The sequence below is a fragment of the Sturnira hondurensis genome, unplaced genomic scaffold (assembly GCF_014824575.4).
Source record: "Sturnira hondurensis isolate 20B ecotype Veracruz unplaced genomic scaffold, ASM1482457v3 Scaffold0022566, whole genome shotgun sequence".
NCBI classification, from domain to species: Eukaryota; Metazoa; Chordata; class Mammalia; order Chiroptera; family Phyllostomidae; genus Sturnira; species Sturnira hondurensis.
In genome coordinates, this window is record NW_028095197.1 from 18,622,880 (window position 1) to 18,642,199 (window position 19,320).

At 39.6% G+C, this 19,320-nt stretch overlaps 1 protein-coding gene across 1 annotated transcript in view; it reads left to right on the forward strand.

Moving 5' to 3' along the window:
- Positions 1–14,911, forward strand: part of MUSK (muscle associated receptor tyrosine kinase) — an 82,691-nt gene extending 67,780 nt beyond the window's left edge. The window contains exons 9-14 of the mRNA XM_037036038.1: positions 2,223–2,486; positions 3,597–3,772; positions 10,269–10,470; positions 10,982–11,173; positions 12,291–12,439; positions 14,092–14,911. Coding sequence (XP_036891933.1) covers positions 2,223–2,486; positions 3,597–3,772; positions 10,269–10,470; positions 10,982–11,173; positions 12,291–12,439; positions 14,092–14,774 — 1,666 coding nt within the window. The 3' untranslated portion in view covers positions 14,775–14,911. The remainder of the gene's footprint in view (positions 1–2,222; positions 2,487–3,596; positions 3,773–10,268; positions 10,471–10,981; positions 11,174–12,290; positions 12,440–14,091) is intronic.
- The last annotated feature ends 4,409 nt before the right edge of the window (positions 14,912–19,320 follow it).

A 19,320-nucleotide genomic window follows, 5' to 3' on the forward strand; every position in this document is an offset into this window, starting at 1 on the left:
TTGTGCGTCCACTGCTGGGAGTTGGCCTGCAGGGAACCGGCCTGCAACCCAGGCATGTGCCCTGACTGGGAGTCAAACCGCGATCCTCTGGTTCACAGGCCCATGCTCAATCCACTGAGCTACACCAGCCAGGGCTTTGTTTTATTTTAATTTATTTTTTGCATTATGTAGCTAACACTCAAAAGTAAATGAGGACTCAATACTATTGCATCAACTGAAGTTGTTAAGAAAATTTAAAACCTTTTTAGAAGAAGCAGCAGAAATCCAGAGTGAGAGATAGTTTAATAATTGATCATTAATAATCCTTTCATCTGACACTATTTTTATTTATTTCTCTCTTCTTTCTTGTTCTTAGTTTCCAGTGTTTTCTAAAAAGAAAAACACTGTTTTCAGTGTTTTTGTGTAGTTAAGGAAAAACTGTGAGTGCTTGTAATTTTTAAAAATGCAGAAAAAGAAGAAATAAAGCCATTAGTACTTAACACGTGACAGTGTTAACACTGCATGAATCATTCTCCGCTCAGAGACAGTGGGGAAAATATTTAGCTTTTACATGATATGGCTTTTTCAGTTAAGTGGAAAGTCCCACCTGTGCTTATCCACCCTCCTTTTTTAACCAAGATATTATATTCATGTGTGAGACCATTTTGTAAACAGTGTGAGCTATTTCTGGTTACTAAGTACTATTACTCAGTTTCTTAAAGCATGGCATTCATGCTTCTCTCAAAGTTTCTCATTGATATCTTAGATCAAGTGCCTTTCCTAAGAAGTGGGGTCATAGCTATCTCTCTGGGTGTTTTCTCAACCTTACATGGCCCAAGTTTTCATGGCAGTTTTGCGTTTTCTTATTAAAGGCCTTTGTTTTTAAAATGCCCAATGAACTACATGTAGTGAAATTCATGTTGGTTAATTAGGGAAAGGCAAGTATGAAAAATTCTATGTTGCAAAACATTATTTTAAAGTATACTGTTTCTTAGAAGTTTATCATGTTACCTGAATAAGTGGTATCTCATTTAATAAATTTGCTTTTAAAAACTAGCCACTAGTTGCTTGTAATTAAAGTATCAACTTTTCAAATTCACAGGGGTCTTCTTAACAATTTAAAAATTTGCCACAAGTTCCAATTTGTTAGCTTTCTTGTCTCAAAACCTTTTATATAAAGATAATAAAATGCTAGCTTCCAACCGTTATACAAATTAAATGAGAATACAACTTGAGATTTATGCCATTTATTAATGATAGGATTCTGATGAAAGGCATAAGAATATATTGAGATCATCACCATGCCTACATATAAGTGCTCAATAAATACTTGTCGAGGGTATATAGGAATTATTACTATAATTCCCAGCATTCCATAAGGAGGCAATGAATACTGCCTCATGTCATAAATGAGTACCACCAGCATTTTCTATCTTTTCAATTGTTAATAGCAGATAAGCCTTTAATTTTTTTATGCTAGCATTATAGAATTTAGTTTTTCTTCACATGCATTACCCACTAACACACAATAATCTGAGTTCAGAATAATTACTTACATCACTGTACAGATTAGGACTCTGGGGCTCTGAATCACCATATGATTTTTTCCCCCAACACACATTGAGATAGTAAAGTAGCAAAGCTAAAGGTGCTGCTCAACTCCTCCAACAGCCATATCCCCGCTCGCCCCACTTATGTGATTATTTTTTAATTTCTTAATGGAGTGGTGGGAAGATGTGCGAGGGAGAGAATCTGAGTGTGGAAGGTGTCACAAAGATGCATGCATGCTACAAAATCCAGGTAACACATAAATAAACTGCTTGTAAAGCTTTGGATCCGAGTATTTACTAAGCTTGATCATCTGTTGATCGCCCTGACAAATATGTTTTTTTGTTTTTTGATGTATTTGTTTCCTTACGTCAGCTTATGAGAAGCATGTCAGGCTGCTTAACTAAGAGCATTCAAATTCTATTTATAGTGAAACTAATAACAATACCCATAGTTTCCAAAGCTTTCCAAATTCATGATCATATCTGATCCTCATAATAGCTCCCTGGAGTAGCTAGAGGTGATGTAATTGCAGGTGGAAATGAAGACAATATGCAGATAGAGCATTTCGACCAATTTGCTGGTACAGTTTTCTCCTGTTTCTGTGATGCAGATGTGGAAACTGAAAAAAAGAAAAGGCAGACTGAGTGCTAAGAACAGCATTGATTGGGAACATTGTTCATTGCTTCTTTCAGTCAACCCAAAAAAGATAACAAAGGCTACTGCGCCCAGTACAGAGGGAAGGTGTGCAGTGCGGTCCTGGCAAAGGATGCTCTTGTTTTCTTCAACAACTCCTACGTGGACCCTGAGGAGGCCCAAGAACTCCTGGTCCACACTGCCTGGAATGAACTGAAAGCACTGAGCTCGCTCTGCAAGCCAGCTGCTGAGGCTTTGCTGTGTAACCACATCTTCCAAGAATGCAGCCCCGGGGTGGTACCTACTCCTACACCTATTTGCAGGTAAAATTTAAAAATAAGTAAATGGGAAAATGTATTTATAAAGTCCTCGTGTGCATCAGTAAAGGCATAAACTGCCACTTGTCCAAAATAGAAGGCAATTAATTGGACAAAATTTTTACCATGGAAACCACTGGTGATACTTTATAATACAAGGGCTCTGAGCTTCTAGAGTGTAATAGAAAAGGGTAATATTCTATTGCCTTTGTTATTGGTCACATTATCATTTTAATAAATATCCCTGCTTTCTATAAAATAAAAACAAAAATCCTAAGCTAACATGGACCTCATTAGTAAGCCAAAATAGAAAAGGATAAATAAAAGCACATTTCAAGTGTTTCAGGATTGTCAATAAATATGAGACCATGAAGAGCATTTTAGAATATGATTTTATGTTACATGTATTTATTTTAAAATACATTCCACCCAATATTCCAGTAGTTATAGTACTGACACTCTTGTCTCATATGGGGAAGTGAGGGAAGGAAGTAAGGATGCACCCACAGCAATGGGACAGGACTCAGCTTCTCAAAGCCAGGGCTGAGTGAGACCTCCATGCCCTCCCATAACCTGCCAGGAAGGTGCTGCCATTCTGCTTTGGAAGACGAGCCTGCAGAGGTGAGGACTGTGTTTCTCGGGCCCTGCCCACTGACCTGGAGATTATAGGAAATCCTTCCAGGATGGAAATTGGTTGACAGCAACCCGTGGCTTTTAGTATTTGTGTTTTCAGAACTCCAGGTACCTTGTTGTGTACCTTTGTAATGATATGAATCTAAAATCGAGAGAATACAGATTATGGATTCCTAATCTAACACCTTTTGATTTTAAGAGTTCTTATTTTTTCCCAAGAAAAACATACTTTACATGCAATCTTATTTTCAAAAGTAGCACTAATTGTGTTTTAAAAACAAAACAAGATACCATTTCATCTCCCAGGATAATATACTTCATCATGTCTTGCATTACTTGCAATAAAACTGTCTTTTCAAAACCGTTTTTGCAAGAACAACGCGCCATAACGATGTTTTGAAAACAAAGAATTTAGGTGCTGCCGCGAAGTTGGTTTGAACATGCCAAGATTCATCAAGGTTTGTTCTTCACAAAATGTTTTAGAGAATACTGCCTGGCGGTGAAGGAGCTCTTCTGCACTCAAGAATGGCTGGCGCTGGAGGAAAGGCTGCGCAGAGGGCTCTCCAGATCTGGCATGCGTCCGCTCTCCGTCCCCGAATGCAGCAAGCTCCCCAGCATGCACTGGGGCCCGCAGGCGTGTACCAGACTGCCGTACTTAGGTAACAGAGTTCTCTCAAGGCTTTGGAGGTTAAGAGAAATGTACTGGTTTTGAAGAAACTAAGGTGTGCACTAAAATCTCCTAATATTTCTAGGCATTTCGGGTGTTGTTGTTGTTCTGCCTCCCTTGGACACCTAATAACAAAATCCTACCACTATCCTAATTGCGCAGGTTAGGATAGGATCTACTTCTTTTTTTTTTTTTTTTTAAGAAATTAAAGAGCACTTTTAACTGCTGCTTGAGATCTTACTTTATTTCATAAGGGGATCTTAGGAGAGCTTGTAACATTTTCTGGAATGTGCAGAGAAATGGCGAAGCCATTTCTCACACTGCCAGAGGAATGGAATAAAGGGCTAAAGTCCTCTTTCTTAGCCAATGAAGCGGATTTTTTGAAGCATGCAAAAATAAGCTGCATGTTTGTACATGCTGACATCCCCCAACAAAGCCAAATCCTTGCATGTTGCTTTGATGAACTTCTGTGGAACCCTAACAGCTGGTTTAATTTCCAAGACGCCACCCTTTCACATCTGAATGCGAAGAATGTTTTCCAGTTGCATATTAAAGGGCTGAAACAGAGCTCCCTCCCCTTAGCACTCTCTTACAGAACATATGAAATATCTGGATGCTCACTTAAAACAAATTTTTGTCCTTTCCCCCTCAGATTTTGTAAAAGAAAACCTAACGAGTAAGTAATTTTGTTTGTGCCCTTGAAACCTTATGTGTATGTAAGTGGATTCATGCATGTGTATTTACACTCATGCTTCATAGTGTCCGGAACAGAATGTACAGCTCTGTCTTAGAGGCTTGTCGCTGTAATCTCACCCAGGGTAAAACATGAAGGAAAATCTTTGGAGATCTCAACGTATAGCTTCTCACTGGGCTCTGGAGAGGACCATATTTACTGAATGGTGCAAATAACATCTACTTCGAGCTTGTTAGCTTGCTTGATCCCCTGTATGGCTCCAAAAATAAGTTAAATTGAAAATGTCACCTTTTGACTTCACATTCATGATTTTTGTATCAACTAAATATTTGGAGTGAAAACAAATATCTTTTTCTTCATTGAGCCAATTCACAATCTTTATGTGTGACAACAGATCCTTCTTTCGGAAGACAGACTTTTTTTTTTGGAAAAGCTAATTTCCAAAAAAAGCTTACAGGGACAAATCAAATGATGTTAAAGTGATTGTCTCCACATTCCTGGGAAAGAATTCAAGAAGTTTGCTTGCATAGGGACATCCTTTAGGAACTAACTTGTATCAGATAGTGGTTTAACCTACAAGACTACAGAAATCTTCAAAATGTTTCTAGAAACATTTTTTCTATGTCAATAAACTTGTTCTGATTTGAGTGTTCTAAGGCTTAAGTCATGTTCACTTCCTGTGATACATTTCAAAGCTAGTCACCTCTGCACTTGGCTAAGTGCCAGGACTAAATTTTTTCAGCTTACTTAGAAGGACCGGGACAAAGTATTAAAAAAAAAGAATGCTACTCGTTGCAACTGAATGTCTCAGAGGCTGTAAACTAAAGGGAAAAGAAAAAAAAGTTTTTTATTCTGAAAGCCTGTCAAATTGTTATTCCCAAATTGAAAATGTTTCTATTCATTGTCATATAAGCAGCCAAAGTTCACTCGGATTGGACTTTCAGTTGTTGACGGTGATCTTTGTTATCCTTCAGTTGTTCACTCTCTCGCCCACGCCAGCAGTTCCCTGGGGGCTTGCTGTGTGGAAGGTGCTGATCCCAGGTCCTAGGTTAGGTGGGAACAGCAGGCATGAAAAGAGGCAGGCACTCTTCTGCCTCTTACACAGATTATAAAGAGATAAGTATGAATTCATTACGATAAACTCATTTTCTATTCTTAAAAAAAACCACAGTTTTACAAATGAACAAAAAAGACAGAAACTCATACACTCAGACAACAGTATGGTAGTTACTGAAAGAAAATGGGGTTGTGGGAAGGTCACAAAGGGTAAAGGGGGTCAAAGATATAGTGATGAAAGAAGATTTGACTCTTGGTGGTAAATACACAACAAAATATACAGAACATAGAGTATAGAATTTTACACCTGAAACCTATATAATTATATTAATAAATGTTACCCCAATAAATTTAATAAATTAAAATATAGATCTATACAATATTAAGTATAACATTTAGTATTATTCCCCCCCAAAAAAGTTTTATGAAATCTTTTGTACATGTGGGAAGATGAACTCCAATGATTACCTCATCTGCGCATGTGATGGGGAATACCTAAAAGTGTGATCCCTGAGTCACATGCAATTATTATTAAAGAGATTGGCTTAAGCTCCTCAGGCAGGTCAACAGTTAAACAAAGAAGGCATCCGTACTAGGTAGTGTCTCGTATTATATGGGAATATGTAAAGCCCTCTACTATTTCTTGAAGAGTTTCTTGATTCCTGAGTAAAAAAGGTATCACCAGTTCACTTGGAAGGGTTTTGGAAGATCTTTGTAAAAATTATTACTTTATCTTTTTCTGTATTTCCTACTTACTTGAACACACAGACTAGAATTGAGATGTTTTCATTTTACAACTTTTATGCTGAAGAGAAATATCTTTTTAAGCACTTAATACTTTGTACTCTTTTCACTATTTGTCTGCTTAGCAAGCATTTCACCAGTCCTGAATTCCTGAATTCTCTGGAAATGCACATACTTTATGTATTTCTTCAAATAGGTTTGGGTGACAATCTCTGAATACTTGCATATCTTCAGAATAGTTTTCTTTTACCTAGATAGTTGAAAGCTACATTAGCTAGATACAGAATTCGTATGAGTGACATTTCTTTTCTCTCAGTAGTCTAGAAATGTGATTTCACTTCGTTCCAACTTCCAGTTTTGGAAATGAGTTGTCTGCATCTTGTTCCTTTTCCTATAAGTAATCTGTTCCTTCTATGTAGATAGAAACGTAAGTTTCCTCTTTATGCTTGTTATCTGTATGGTAGAAATCCCGTATAATCATGTATTACTGAACATCTCTTTCTTACTCCACATTCAGGACTTCATATTGGTAGCTTGAAGTCAGCCATGATGGGACTATTAATCCCAAGCAAGTTAGGTTGCGCATGAGATCTTTCTACACATACAGTTGACCATGCAGTTCCGCTATTTAAAACCTTACTATGATTCTCTCCACTACAGGACCAAATCCAAATTACCTAGACAAAAGGTGCACAAGGCCCTTTACAACCTAGACCTGATTCCCCAACTCAACAACACAACTTTCAGATGTACCTTCAGAAAGGCACCACAGCTGCTTAGTTCAGACCCTGATACACGTTATTCCTTCTTTATAGAATACTCTCTCCCCACCTCCACACATACACATGCACCTTCAACTGGTATTGCCTACTCACCCTTTGTGGTTAGCTTAATTACTCACCTAGAAACCTGGCCTAGACCTGGAGCTCAGCTACCCCTGGATGTTCATAAGTACCCTGTTCTTACCGTTCTTGTAATGCTTTTTATGTTTTATTGTAATTACCTGTTGACTAATTATTTCCCAGTTAAATACTTTACACAAAGACATGTCATGTTCACCATGGTATTCTTGGTACCTAACGATCAATATCAATTTAGTAAATGCATTAATGTATTAATGTACCGATGAATGACTGAATAAAACTCCCCTGATATTTAGAGGCAAAAGATAAAGGGTAAAATCACGATGAGAAGAGAAAGTTGAAAAGGAAACAAACTGGAGACCCAAACTCATCACGTGAATCCAAAGATAGAACTAATGTCACTCCGAGGGAAATCAGGACAAATAGATCAAAAACAATAATGAAGAAAAAAACAAAACAAAAGTATCCTGGAAGGAAGAAGTAATTAAACCCATCAAGCAAAGTTATTGCTCAAACTATGCAAATTCTTGCATTTCCAAAATAAATCCTACTCAATCATCATGGGTTATTCTTTTAATATGCCACTGAATTCTATTTTCTGATATTTTTGAGAAAAATTATGCTTATACTTACTAATGGGATTACACTATAAACTTTATGAATTATATCCCTCACATGTTACATATGGCATGGGTTGCTCTGAAAAATCCAGATAACAAAAACAGTCACTTCTCCCTGTCTCTTAATGATTGCTCCGTCTTGATTATTAGCCCCAGGGTTCATTCTCCAACAGGCCCCCTTGCAAGCCATCTTGGATTGATTAAAAAGAAAACCTTCGGGTGACTCCGTCCCAAGAAAATCAGATTAGCTTTCACGTCCGTTGTAGCGGAGCCGGGTTCGTCTGTTAAGTGCACTGCGGCTGAGACCCTTGATGAGAACTGCTGTCACTGGTCCTGCACGGATGTTTCACTGCTGTGTCAATGTTTATCTGTCCCAGGTGCCCACTGGCGTCGCCGTGGTGACCAAACTTGGTCTCCACAGGCTTCCTCGCTTCACTCTGGGGGCTCGGGGCACAGTCACTGTGTCCACTCCTAGGCCAAGAAGTCACATGCGGGCACCCCTCGTAATCTCTGCTTTCACATGTCCTATTTCCAGTGGCTTTAGGTAGCTGCTGCAATAACACTTTTGGCGGTTTTTGTAATGTTCTATATTAATGTGTTTCCTTATATTAAATCGTTATTCTTGTACCATATTACAGTCAAATGTTAATATTTCATTTCAGATCTTTTAAATGTACATGTAATAATCTGTGAATGTGCTTTTCTTTTGTGCTAACATTTTAGGTTGTGCTATAATAACTTCCTAAAATAATTTGAAACACTTTTCTCTTCCTGGGACATATTAGAAAATATGAAAATGTTATCTCTTCCAAGATTGAAGTAATGTATCCATAATTTGATAATAACTATAAAATTCCCTATTATAGTTATATTCAGATTTTCCAATTCTTCAAACTTAACCATTAATATTTTTCTTAAGATTTAAAAATGTAATTGTATAATTATATTATTTCTTTCACTGACCTTTGAATCTACTGTCATAATTCCTTTATCATTCTTAATTTGTATGCTTGTGCCTTTCCTATTTTTTAACATTAAAATTCCACTGATTAGGATACTTAATAATATTTATAAGACCAACTATTGGCCTGTTTTTAATTCTATCATTTGTGGTATGTGTATTCAAACTTACTAACTTCTGCTTATATGTGGCTGTTATTTTATCATCTGTTTTCCTTTGTTTTCTGTAGTTTCTTTCTTTCCAAAGTCTTACATTAAATATTTAGTTCTTTCACTTTTTATCTAATGGAAAGAGATAATGTTATGAGTTTATAATTCAACACAGTTTGGGCCAAACTCCATACACACTATTAGGAAGTCATTTTCTAATCTGTAACTATGGCCACTTTTACTCCTTCACTGAAAAGATACTGAATTTTTTTCTTTTTTTTTAGATGTCCTATTGGATTTTATTTCTATTTTAATTGCATTTTGGCCAAATAATAGATATGCGTAATTTCTGCTTGTGAATTTTATTGAGTTTACCTTGGTGGCCTGACAAAAGACCATGCATGTCACTAGTCCACAAACATTTTAAAACAAGGTTGATTCTCTCCTTCTAGGGTATAAAGTTTATTCTTAACTATTAAAACAGCCTTATTGATTACATTATTAAAATACTCTGTATTCATGTTTTTGTGTTCACTCAATCAATTAAAAGAATTTAAAACATAATTAATACAGTTGTTTCAGAGATACACAACGGACTTTGTACTCCACAGAGTGATGAACACGGCGCCCTTTGGTTTCCAGCAGTAATGCAGACAGTTCTGACTGGGTCTCTATGTTGCACAGACCTTTTTAATACGAGGGTGATAGGAGTCAACTTTTAGATGAACTAACTTCTGCTCATTCATGTTCCAATGTTTCCATTTTCATCTTCTCCCATTCATTTTATTGTCTGTAAATCAACCGTATAAAAGCTCAGCCTCAGGCAGTCTTAACTTCAAGTATTTCACTAAGATATTTTATTTAGTAAGAATTTCCATGATTGTTGTCAGGTCATAAAATAGCATGATGCAGTGTAAAGAGCCCTAGTCCAGGGTCTGCATTTGTTGTGGAAAGAAACATTTTTTCTCTAAGTCTCATTTTTAAAATTCTGTGATTCTGTAAACTGGATTTGCTTACAATTAGACCTCACTGGATTCTTTTTTCTTTTTAACATTTTGTATAGCTATCCTTAGAGAGAGGGAAAGGAAGGGAGAATGAAAGGGAGAGAAACATTGATGTGAGAGAGAAATATGGATTGGTTGTCTCTCACATGCACCCTGCTCAGAAACCGAACCCACAACCAAGCATGCACCCCTCACTTTCCAGAACAACACCCAACTCACTGAGCCACACTGGCCAGGACTAGACCTCATTGGATTTTTGAAACTGGATTTTACAGATGTATAAACAGGGGGAATCTGATACATAAAAACACACTCTTTTAATTTAGTTTACTGATTGCTTGACTACAAACATTGCATCTTAAAAGTTTAAGGTTCACAAATTATTGTTTACTTTCAGCATTCCCACCAATGACGTCCTCAAAGCCAAGTGTGGACATTCCAAATCTGCCTTCCTCTTCCTCCTCCTCCCTCTCTGTCTCACCTATACACTCCATGACTGTAATAATCTCCATCATGTCCAGCTTCGCGGTATTTGCACTGCTTACCATAACTACCCTTTATTGCTGCCGAAGACGAAAACAATGGAAAAATAAGAAGAGGTGAGATTCTAGTTTAAGCTAAACTGCATGTAGTAATGTTTTCAAACTTTCATATATAATATCGGAATGGGGAATGGGAGGCAGAATACATACAACTGTCAGCCTCTTTATGGCATCCATTGCATTGCTTTAAAATTAAGCAACCCCACCAGGATCTTGAAATATATCAATAAATTTGGGCATAGACTCTCATGTCCTCAGGTTAATTTTTCACAGCAGATAGAAGCGAAGCAATAATTTGGGAGAATATGGTTATTCCTCCTGCCCACCACCCCCCTCATCTCCATCACCACTGCTGGACTGGACAGTGACAAAATTCCTGAGAAAATGTGACTTTTGGCTGCAGATCAAACAAAATGATTCATTGCTCTAAAATGGAAGGATCTTGGGCTGACTTAGGCTGATTTATGTGTTTCCTCCAAAGTGTCGCATGTCTTTAGAACCCAAGTCTAAGTACGGTGACCTCGCCGACCCTGAGCTCATGACTGCTCTTTCCTGTCTCCACCTGCAGAGAATCAGCGGCCGTGACCCTCACTACTCTTCCTTCTGAGCTCCTGCTAGACAGACTCCATCCCAACCCCATGTACCAGAGGATGCCACTCCTTCTGAATCCCAAACTGCTCAGTCTGGAGTATCCGAGGAATAATATCGAATATGTGAGGGATATCGGAGAAGGAGCATTTGGAAGGGTCTTTCAAGCAAGGTAAAGTGACCTATGGTGGGGGGGGAGGGGACACCTCTCCACTGAATTACATTGTGTCTGAAAAGTTACCAGGGCATTATCTTGATGCCTATATGTATGTATAATTGTTATTATCAAATCAGTTTAATTCTTCATGTCATTAACCTTATTTATATTGAGTACTATACTTCGAATCTGAGCAATTCCCCTTTCTGCTAGAAAGGAGGGTCGTGTATATGGAGAGAATCTTCCTTCGTACAGTGTGCAAATTACAAGCAATCGGCAAAGGTTAATCATTTCTTCTTTGTCCAAACAAATTTTGACATGCATTTTAAGTCATAATTTTTTTTCATTGTTCTTAGTAAACAATCTCAAATGTACTTATCTTCTGTTTTCTATTGCTGTATTCTCCACTGCAATTAGAGTTTACTTTCAACCAGGGTTTCAGTTCAGAAACTCAGGACCTGATGTGTGCAGGCACTAAACTGATGTTCGTGGAATGGCAAAACAGAAAAGGAAAAAATAATGCAAGGATGTCAGAAAACAAGGCGGTACTAGGCCCAATGCCCGCCCTTCCAGTGAACCTGCAGTCCAATGCCCGCTCTGCATGGGTCGGAGGATGCGAACGCCAGGGATCACTGTCCGGGGCTCTCGGGCAGGACACGACTGTACATGCACACAAAGTAGCCCTGATATAATGTTCACACAGTCAATAAAAAATCTCACACGAATAGCTATTAAAGACCAAAAATATGCAGGTACCCTTTTAGGTGCTTTGGGGATAGAAAGATGAGTAAGTCATGGTCCCTGCTTTCCAGTATTTCAGATTCTGGCCAGAGATTAAGGGGTGAGGATGGTAATGATAATCCCACTGGGTCTGTGCACTTTCAAATTCTTGTAATGGATAAATAATGCATTTTTTTCAAACTTAATCTATGTTGAAAATAGCACCGGTGATTTTTATTAACTGAAATCAAGGAATTTTAAGTATGTTCTACTATTGGTACCTTTCTTGGGTTCTGTGGCTCTGGGAAAGTCTGCCTAAGTAGGGGGGGGCGGTGTGAATATGGGCAGATACAATGTGACTATGGATCGTGCTCCTGATCTTTGATGTCTTTTGGAATAAATGCATCTCTAGGGCTCCAGGCTTACTCCCCTATGAACCTTTCACTATGGTGGCAGTGAAGATGCTCAAAGAAGAAGCTTCGGCAGACATGCAAGCTGACTTTCAGAGGGAAGCTGCACTCATGGCAGAATTTGACAATCCGAACATTGTGAAACTCTTAGGTATGAAAAGACGAGGGAAGCAGTTCATTGTATCAGAAACTAGAGGCTTTCCAAGTTTTTCCTCCTTCATACTCCACTTAGGCTTTTTTTCTCTTCTTCACTACTTGATCAGGGAAATGGCTCTGTTCTTGCCATATAATATGAGGGGAGGGTGCCCCCAAATCCAGAATTGTCTTCAGGAGGGCGGGACCCTTGTAGCAGGCTTCCCCCCCAGGTGAGTGTTCTAGGACTCCATGTGTATCAGTGCACCAGCTGCTGGTGTTGTGAGGGGTTGCACCGAGTTTCAGGGAATGTTTCTGAGGACTCTTCCAAGGCACGTGCCCATTCCCTGATGGGTGATTGAGGAGCACACCCGCCCACACCACGCTAAGTGTTCAGCAGTTCTTGACCCAAAACGGCATGACCTCTGTGTCCCACCTGATCCTGCCCCGAGCAACTTCGTTTTTGTTTTTCTGGATAAAAAAAAAACTCCTCAAAGGGAAACATTTTGCCACTGTGGAACAGGTGAAGCTAAAAATAGCAGAATCACTAACAGGCATCAAAACTGACCAGTTCAAAACTGCTTTGAGCAGTGGGAAAAAGTCCTGATAGCTGTACTGCATCCAATGAAGGGGACTTCGGAGGTGACTGAAGTTTTAACATGTAATAATAAATAGACATTTGTTATAAATAAACTCCATTTGGGGGGATCCCTCTTTGTATATTCTGTATCAAGGAGTAGAACATTTCATTAAATCACTTCAGTTCAAAAAATTGGGTTTTAAAAATTTCTTTAATTTTCTCTCTAGTACATAAAAATGTACTAGAGATGTGCTTTAGCAAACGTTTACTGTAAAAACTAACCTTAAAATAAAAAAGCCAAGATAAAAGCATTCTTTATTTCTCTTCCTTTTTGAACAGAGACTTCTAATTATTGCCCCCCCCCAATAGATCTAATCATCTATTCTGATGGTGATGTAAAACTGTGTCCAAATGATCTGATATTCCAAGTGGCCCAGTTCCCTGTCAAATGCAGCAAGATGTTAAGATGTACAAAAGTCCTGCTGGCACTAGATCTAAGACTCTTTACATTGACATTTTTTCTTTCTAGAATGAGTATTGTAAAATGTAAATTTCAGAATGTTCTACCTCGTCAACCTGCAAACTTCATCTAAGATACTGGATTGTTTTTGTTATTCTGTCCAAATTCCATGTGACACATTCCTTATTATCCTTCCTCAGAGAAGTAGCAGCAGCACAGGAGTTACCTTACATACTCAAGGCCAACATCCATTCACAAATTCATTCACCGAACACTTGAGTACTTGCTCTGCCGGACACGTGGTCGGTTTGCAGAACTTAAAGATCACGGTCTCTACTTTTCAATGCTAAAATGGTGAGGTTGGGGAGACTTCAGATGAATGGATGAGTGTGACGTAGGATGGTACGCACCGTGTTAAAGGATGAGCTAAGGCAGCCTACGAGGCATCACAGACACCCTGCATCTTAATAGATGTTTACACAAAGAAATGGGGTCAGTGTTTGACGACGAAGCTGTCAACAAAAAAGCCAGGGCTCCAGGGTTTCTCAACTGGTCCTTAGCTTTTAGAGTGGGCCTTGCAGTGTGCCCCTTTCAAAACCCCCACCTGACAAAGGGTGTCATTTGGTTCCAGGCGTGTGTGCTGTGGGGAAGCCCATGTGCCTGCTCTTCGAATACATGGCCTATGGCGATCTCAACGAGTTCCTCCGCAGCATGTCTCCTCACAGCTCGTGCAGCCTCAGCCGCAGCGACCTGTCCCGGAGGGCTCGGGTCTCCAGCCCCGGGCCCCCGCCCCTGTCCTGCGCTGAGCAGCTCTGCATAGCCAGGCAGGTAGCAGCTGGCATGGCCTACCTCTCGGAGCGCAAGTTTGTCCACCGGGATTTAGCCACCAGGAACTGCCTGGTGGGGGAGAACATGGTGGTGAAAATTGCTGACTTTGGCCTCTCTAGGAACATCTATTCGGCGGACTACTACAAAGCTAATGAGAATGATGCTATCCCTATCCGCTGGATGCCGCCCGAGTCCATTTTCTTCAACCGCTACACCACGGAGTCCGACGTGTGGGCCTACGGTGTGGTCCTGTGGGAGATCTTCTCCTACGGCCTGCAGCCCTACTACGGGATGGCCCACGAGGAGGTCATTTACTATGTGCGAGACGGCAACATCCTCTCCTGCCCCGAGAACTGTCCCCTGGAGCTGTACAATCTAATGCGCCTGTGTTGGAGCAGGCTGCCTGCGGACAGACCCAGTTTCGCCAGTATTCACCGAATTCTGGAACGCATGTGTGAGAGGGCAGACGGAACTGTGAGCGTCTAAGGTCAAGAGGTGCAAGTAAAACACTGCCATTTCCTCTCAGACTCTGTGAGCCAGAGGACTCCAATGCCAGAGGCCCAACAAGACCTAGATAAGGCCGTGGCTAGTGTGGCTCAGTGGTTGAGTGCCGGCCTACGAACTAAAGGATCTCGGGTTGGATTCCCAGTCAGGGCACATGCCTGCGTTGCAGGCCAGGTCCCCAGGAGGGGGCACCCAAGAGGCAACCACACAATGATATTTCTTTCCCTCTACATATTCATGTCTCTCTTCCTCTCTCCCTTCCCTTCTCTAAAAAATAAATAAATAAAATCTTTTTTAAAAAGGGAGGGAGGTGGGGAGCACTCGGGGGGTGGGCTGAGATGGGAGTAAAAGACAGAAAACTGTACTTGCAAAACAATTAAATTTTAAAAATGTCAAAAAAAGACATGCATAGGAAAGAATAATAGCAGCCAGGAGTAGTATGTTGTTTGTTTCCAGGGCAAAACGAAGACAGTCTAGAGTAGACCAACCCACTGAAAGTTAATGAACCAACCTACTGAAAGTTAATGAGTAGAAACCGCAGGCTAGGAGCACATCAGACAACCAGAGATAAGCACTTCCTTATGGGGGAAGTTTGTATTACATATTATGCAGGAAAGAATGTCCTCTGTTCCGTTCCTGAACTAGCTGGCATCGGAGTAAGACTCTGCTGTATTGAATTTTAATATGAAATGTGATACAGAGCTTCATTTTAATGGAGTCAATTCCTGTCCATTATGAAAGTAACGTAGCTTCACATAAGACATTTAAGTAAAACACAGAATACTAAAAAGAAAGAGAAACCATTCATTGTCTCCCCACCCAAAGATGGGTGTGAGGGGTTTTTTAATCAAATTTCTTCCTTGCATTTAAAGGATACTTTCTTATTTGTCTATCATCTGCAGAGTTGTGGTTTACTAAGAAATAAAATGGTAAGTCAGCAGGCTTTATTCTTACTGCGATCTTTAGTTCCCTTTTCTGTCTTTGTGGTTCTGTTTCTTTTGTATGCACCAGCAAGGAATTTAATCTGCTTATTTTATTCCTAAAGTTTTTCTTAAAAAAAGGTTTTATGTCTTATGAATTTATCTTTTTTATTGGTACCTTTTTCTTTGCCTTACACTTTATTATTTCCTCTCTTTCCAAGACCTTCTGCCCTTTTGCAGTTATTTAGCTATTTTTTCCTTTTATTTCACTTGTGAAAATAAGCACTCAAAATAACTTTCAAAATACCATTGTGAACTGATATTACGCACCTTTTGCAAAGTATTACCATTTCTTCTGTGTTTACTTTGGAAGCCACGTATTTTAAATTTGTCATTCATTAATTTTATTGTCATAGTCTGTTAAATGTCATAAACCATTGCTTATAATGGATTTCACAAGAGGCTCTTACAGCTGTGAGTTATTCCAAACATGATGTTTTTGTGCCTTCTGACATTTTTTTCTTTTAGAAACTAATTTAATAGCCAGTACAATCAAGATAGTGTTGCTTACCAACTTTCTGCATGATAACCTATCATTTTCCATTTTAGGATTCTTTCTAAAATGCTCTAGAACTCAGATTCCCGGTGCACCAGATTTTTCGGTGGGGCTCCACCCAGTGTGTCTCTCTCCAAGGCCAACATGAATGATATGAGTAGGAACGCAAATTATCCTGCAAGGCAAATAAACAGGGAAGAGAAGATAGCAGTCTACACTCTACCTGCTTACTTTAAGTCAAACTAATTGGTGGTTAGGCACTGGAGAAATGGGCTGAGGTCTTGAAAACAGACTTTCAACGGGCTCCACCTGAAATCTCCAAATCCAACTTCATGCAACCACTTGCTGTCTCTGCGGCCTCTGCGGCCAACCCTCTCATGTCCTATTCATAGTCAGTCCAGGCAACGAAGACAAAAACATAGACATTACCCAGGCTTCGTCCTCTCCTTCACCCCAATGTTCTATCGGTGTTGCTTTCTAAAATCCTCCTGCCCACATTCCCTCCCCTTCTACTTGACTGCTAGGTACACCGTCACTGTCTCTGCCTAGCTATTACCTCATTTCCCTCCCTTCTTAGTCCAGAGCTGAATTCCATGGGCTATAGCAGTGGAAGGATGTGCTTATTCATCATCCTGATTTATAAAAAGGGAAATTGGAAGTTAGGATTGAGACATAACTAAAGAGGTGCTTTCCACAAAACTCCTGATTGTAAGTTCGAATCAAGACAGTCTTTCAAAGGACTAGAAGGAGAAGAAGGTTGCAGCGTGGGTCCAAAACAGAAAGCCGAGAGTCCAAGAAAATGGAGAAATTAGAGTGGGCCTCCCACAAGTCTAGAGCTTTCGAGTGGATATCCATGGCCTATTATAAATGGTCACACGTGCTCTGCAAACTGCAAAGATGTCTTCAGGTTTTGTCGGCCGAGATAATCTTATCATGCTGGAAAGACATGGAAGTCAGGCCAATGGGAAAAGCTAACCCACAGCAGCGCAGGTCTGCACAGCCACTCAGAGTACCTACCCGGTGGCTTGTGCTGCAGGGGGCGCAGTAGCCCTCAGAACTGGGCTTCCACAGCCTACGTTCTACCGTCTGCCACAATGAGCTGGTTGGCTTCCCTCCCCACTGCTGAATGGGAGTCCAGGCTTTCCTGTCTCTTTCTCATGGCTTCTACAGCCTCACCTGTTCTCGGTCTGTGTGTGTATTTTTAGGCTCTGATATTCAAGAAAGCAATGCAAAAAAATTATAGAAATATATAAAAATACAGTGAGTGAGCAAGCAAGTATTATGTGACCCTTCAAGTTTTTAAAATATTTATAGCAACTGCCATCTGAACTATCAAGTACAGCTTCCACTACAGTAATAGTTATTAAAAATAATACTATTGGATAGAATTTATTGAATGCTTACCATGTATATTCTAAGAACTCTAAATATACTCATGTAAACCACACAGCATCCCTGTGTTGTTGGTGAGCACAGAGAGACTGTGTAACTGGCCCAGGCACACAGAGCAACAGCCGAATTTATGACCAAAAGAGCCAAAGCTCTCACCCACCATACCGGATGCTTCCGTTTTTTACAGAGGGAACAACCAAACCTCCGGGGCTGGATGGAGGTGATTTGTAATTGCATGTGGTCTCAGAGCACACACTATACCCCTCATATGATTCATTTCATATCCAAGTGTTTTTATTGAATAGCAAAATAATGTAGCGTAGCATTATCAGTTTAATCAGAAAGCCAAGCAGATGGCATGTTTATCTTTTTGTTACCTCCAAATGTATTTTCAAGTTCTGTTAAGATCGCCCTCCTTTCCTTAGTGCTCCTCCCCAGGTTCTGTATTTGAGGAACATGGACCCATTATTTACAAGTATTGTTTTCTTTTCAAGTAAAGATCTTTCCCATTTTAATATCATTGTATACATTCAAAAAGAGAGACGAGAGAGAGACACACGGTGCCAGGTTGATAACAAGGGTCAGAACAGGCATCTGACATCTCCGTAAGAGGTCATACCACATCTCCGTAAGAGGTCAAAGGTCAAGCGTGGCAAGCGTGCCAGCGTGTATCACATGGCACAAAAGCAACAAACAAAATTTCTTCTGGCATGGTGATGGAGCGGACAAAGAACACTTCTTTTCACTTTGGAGTATATTATAAACCTATTCCGTGTCATGAAATCGTCTTTGAAAAGCCCAATTTGACTTTTGAGTGACATCCCATTTTATGTCTAGAACATAATTTAATCTCTTCTTGCTTAACATTTGAAGTTTTCTCATTTTTACTATATAAACAGTATGATAATGATCATCTTTATTTGAACATGTCCATAATTATCTCTTTATGGAAATTCTGATGAAAAGAGTATCTGGGCCAAAGGTATGCACAATATTGAGTGTCATACTGCATAGAGTAGGCAGTGTCATACTCTCTAGAAATCGGTCTCATCTCTGCGTTGTACAAGGGATCTCATAGTCCTGAGCATTTGCTGCCATAGAAAATTAATTTTTAAGAGGACTTTAGTATACCTGGTTATGAAAAAATATCTCATTTTCATTTTATTTTTTATTTACTAGTGAGGTTGAACTTTTCTTGTTCCCAGGTCACTTATAGTTTTATTTAGGGAATCATCTACAGTCTATTTTTTGTTGTATTTTTCATTTTCTAATTGACTTATAAGACTTGTTTTATAAACTCTTGTTATGCCCTACAGAAGGAGAAAATATATACAAACTTTTACCTTAAATAACATGTACAGATGACCTGTGAACAACACAGGATTGAATTTCACAGATCAACTTATACACGGATTTTTTTCAATAAATACCTATACCGTTTTCCATCAGCAGTTGGGGGTCTGCAGATGCAAAGGGCCAGTGGGATGCATCAATCTACACCATTTCTTACAGGGGGTCTGAGCATCTGCAGTTTGGTATCTGCAGGGGGTCTAGACCCAATCCCCTCATGGATTCGGAGAAACAAATTAGATTTTTGGGAAGTCAAAAGGTACATACGAATTTTCAACTGTGTGTGTGTGTGGGTGGCGGGGGTCATTGC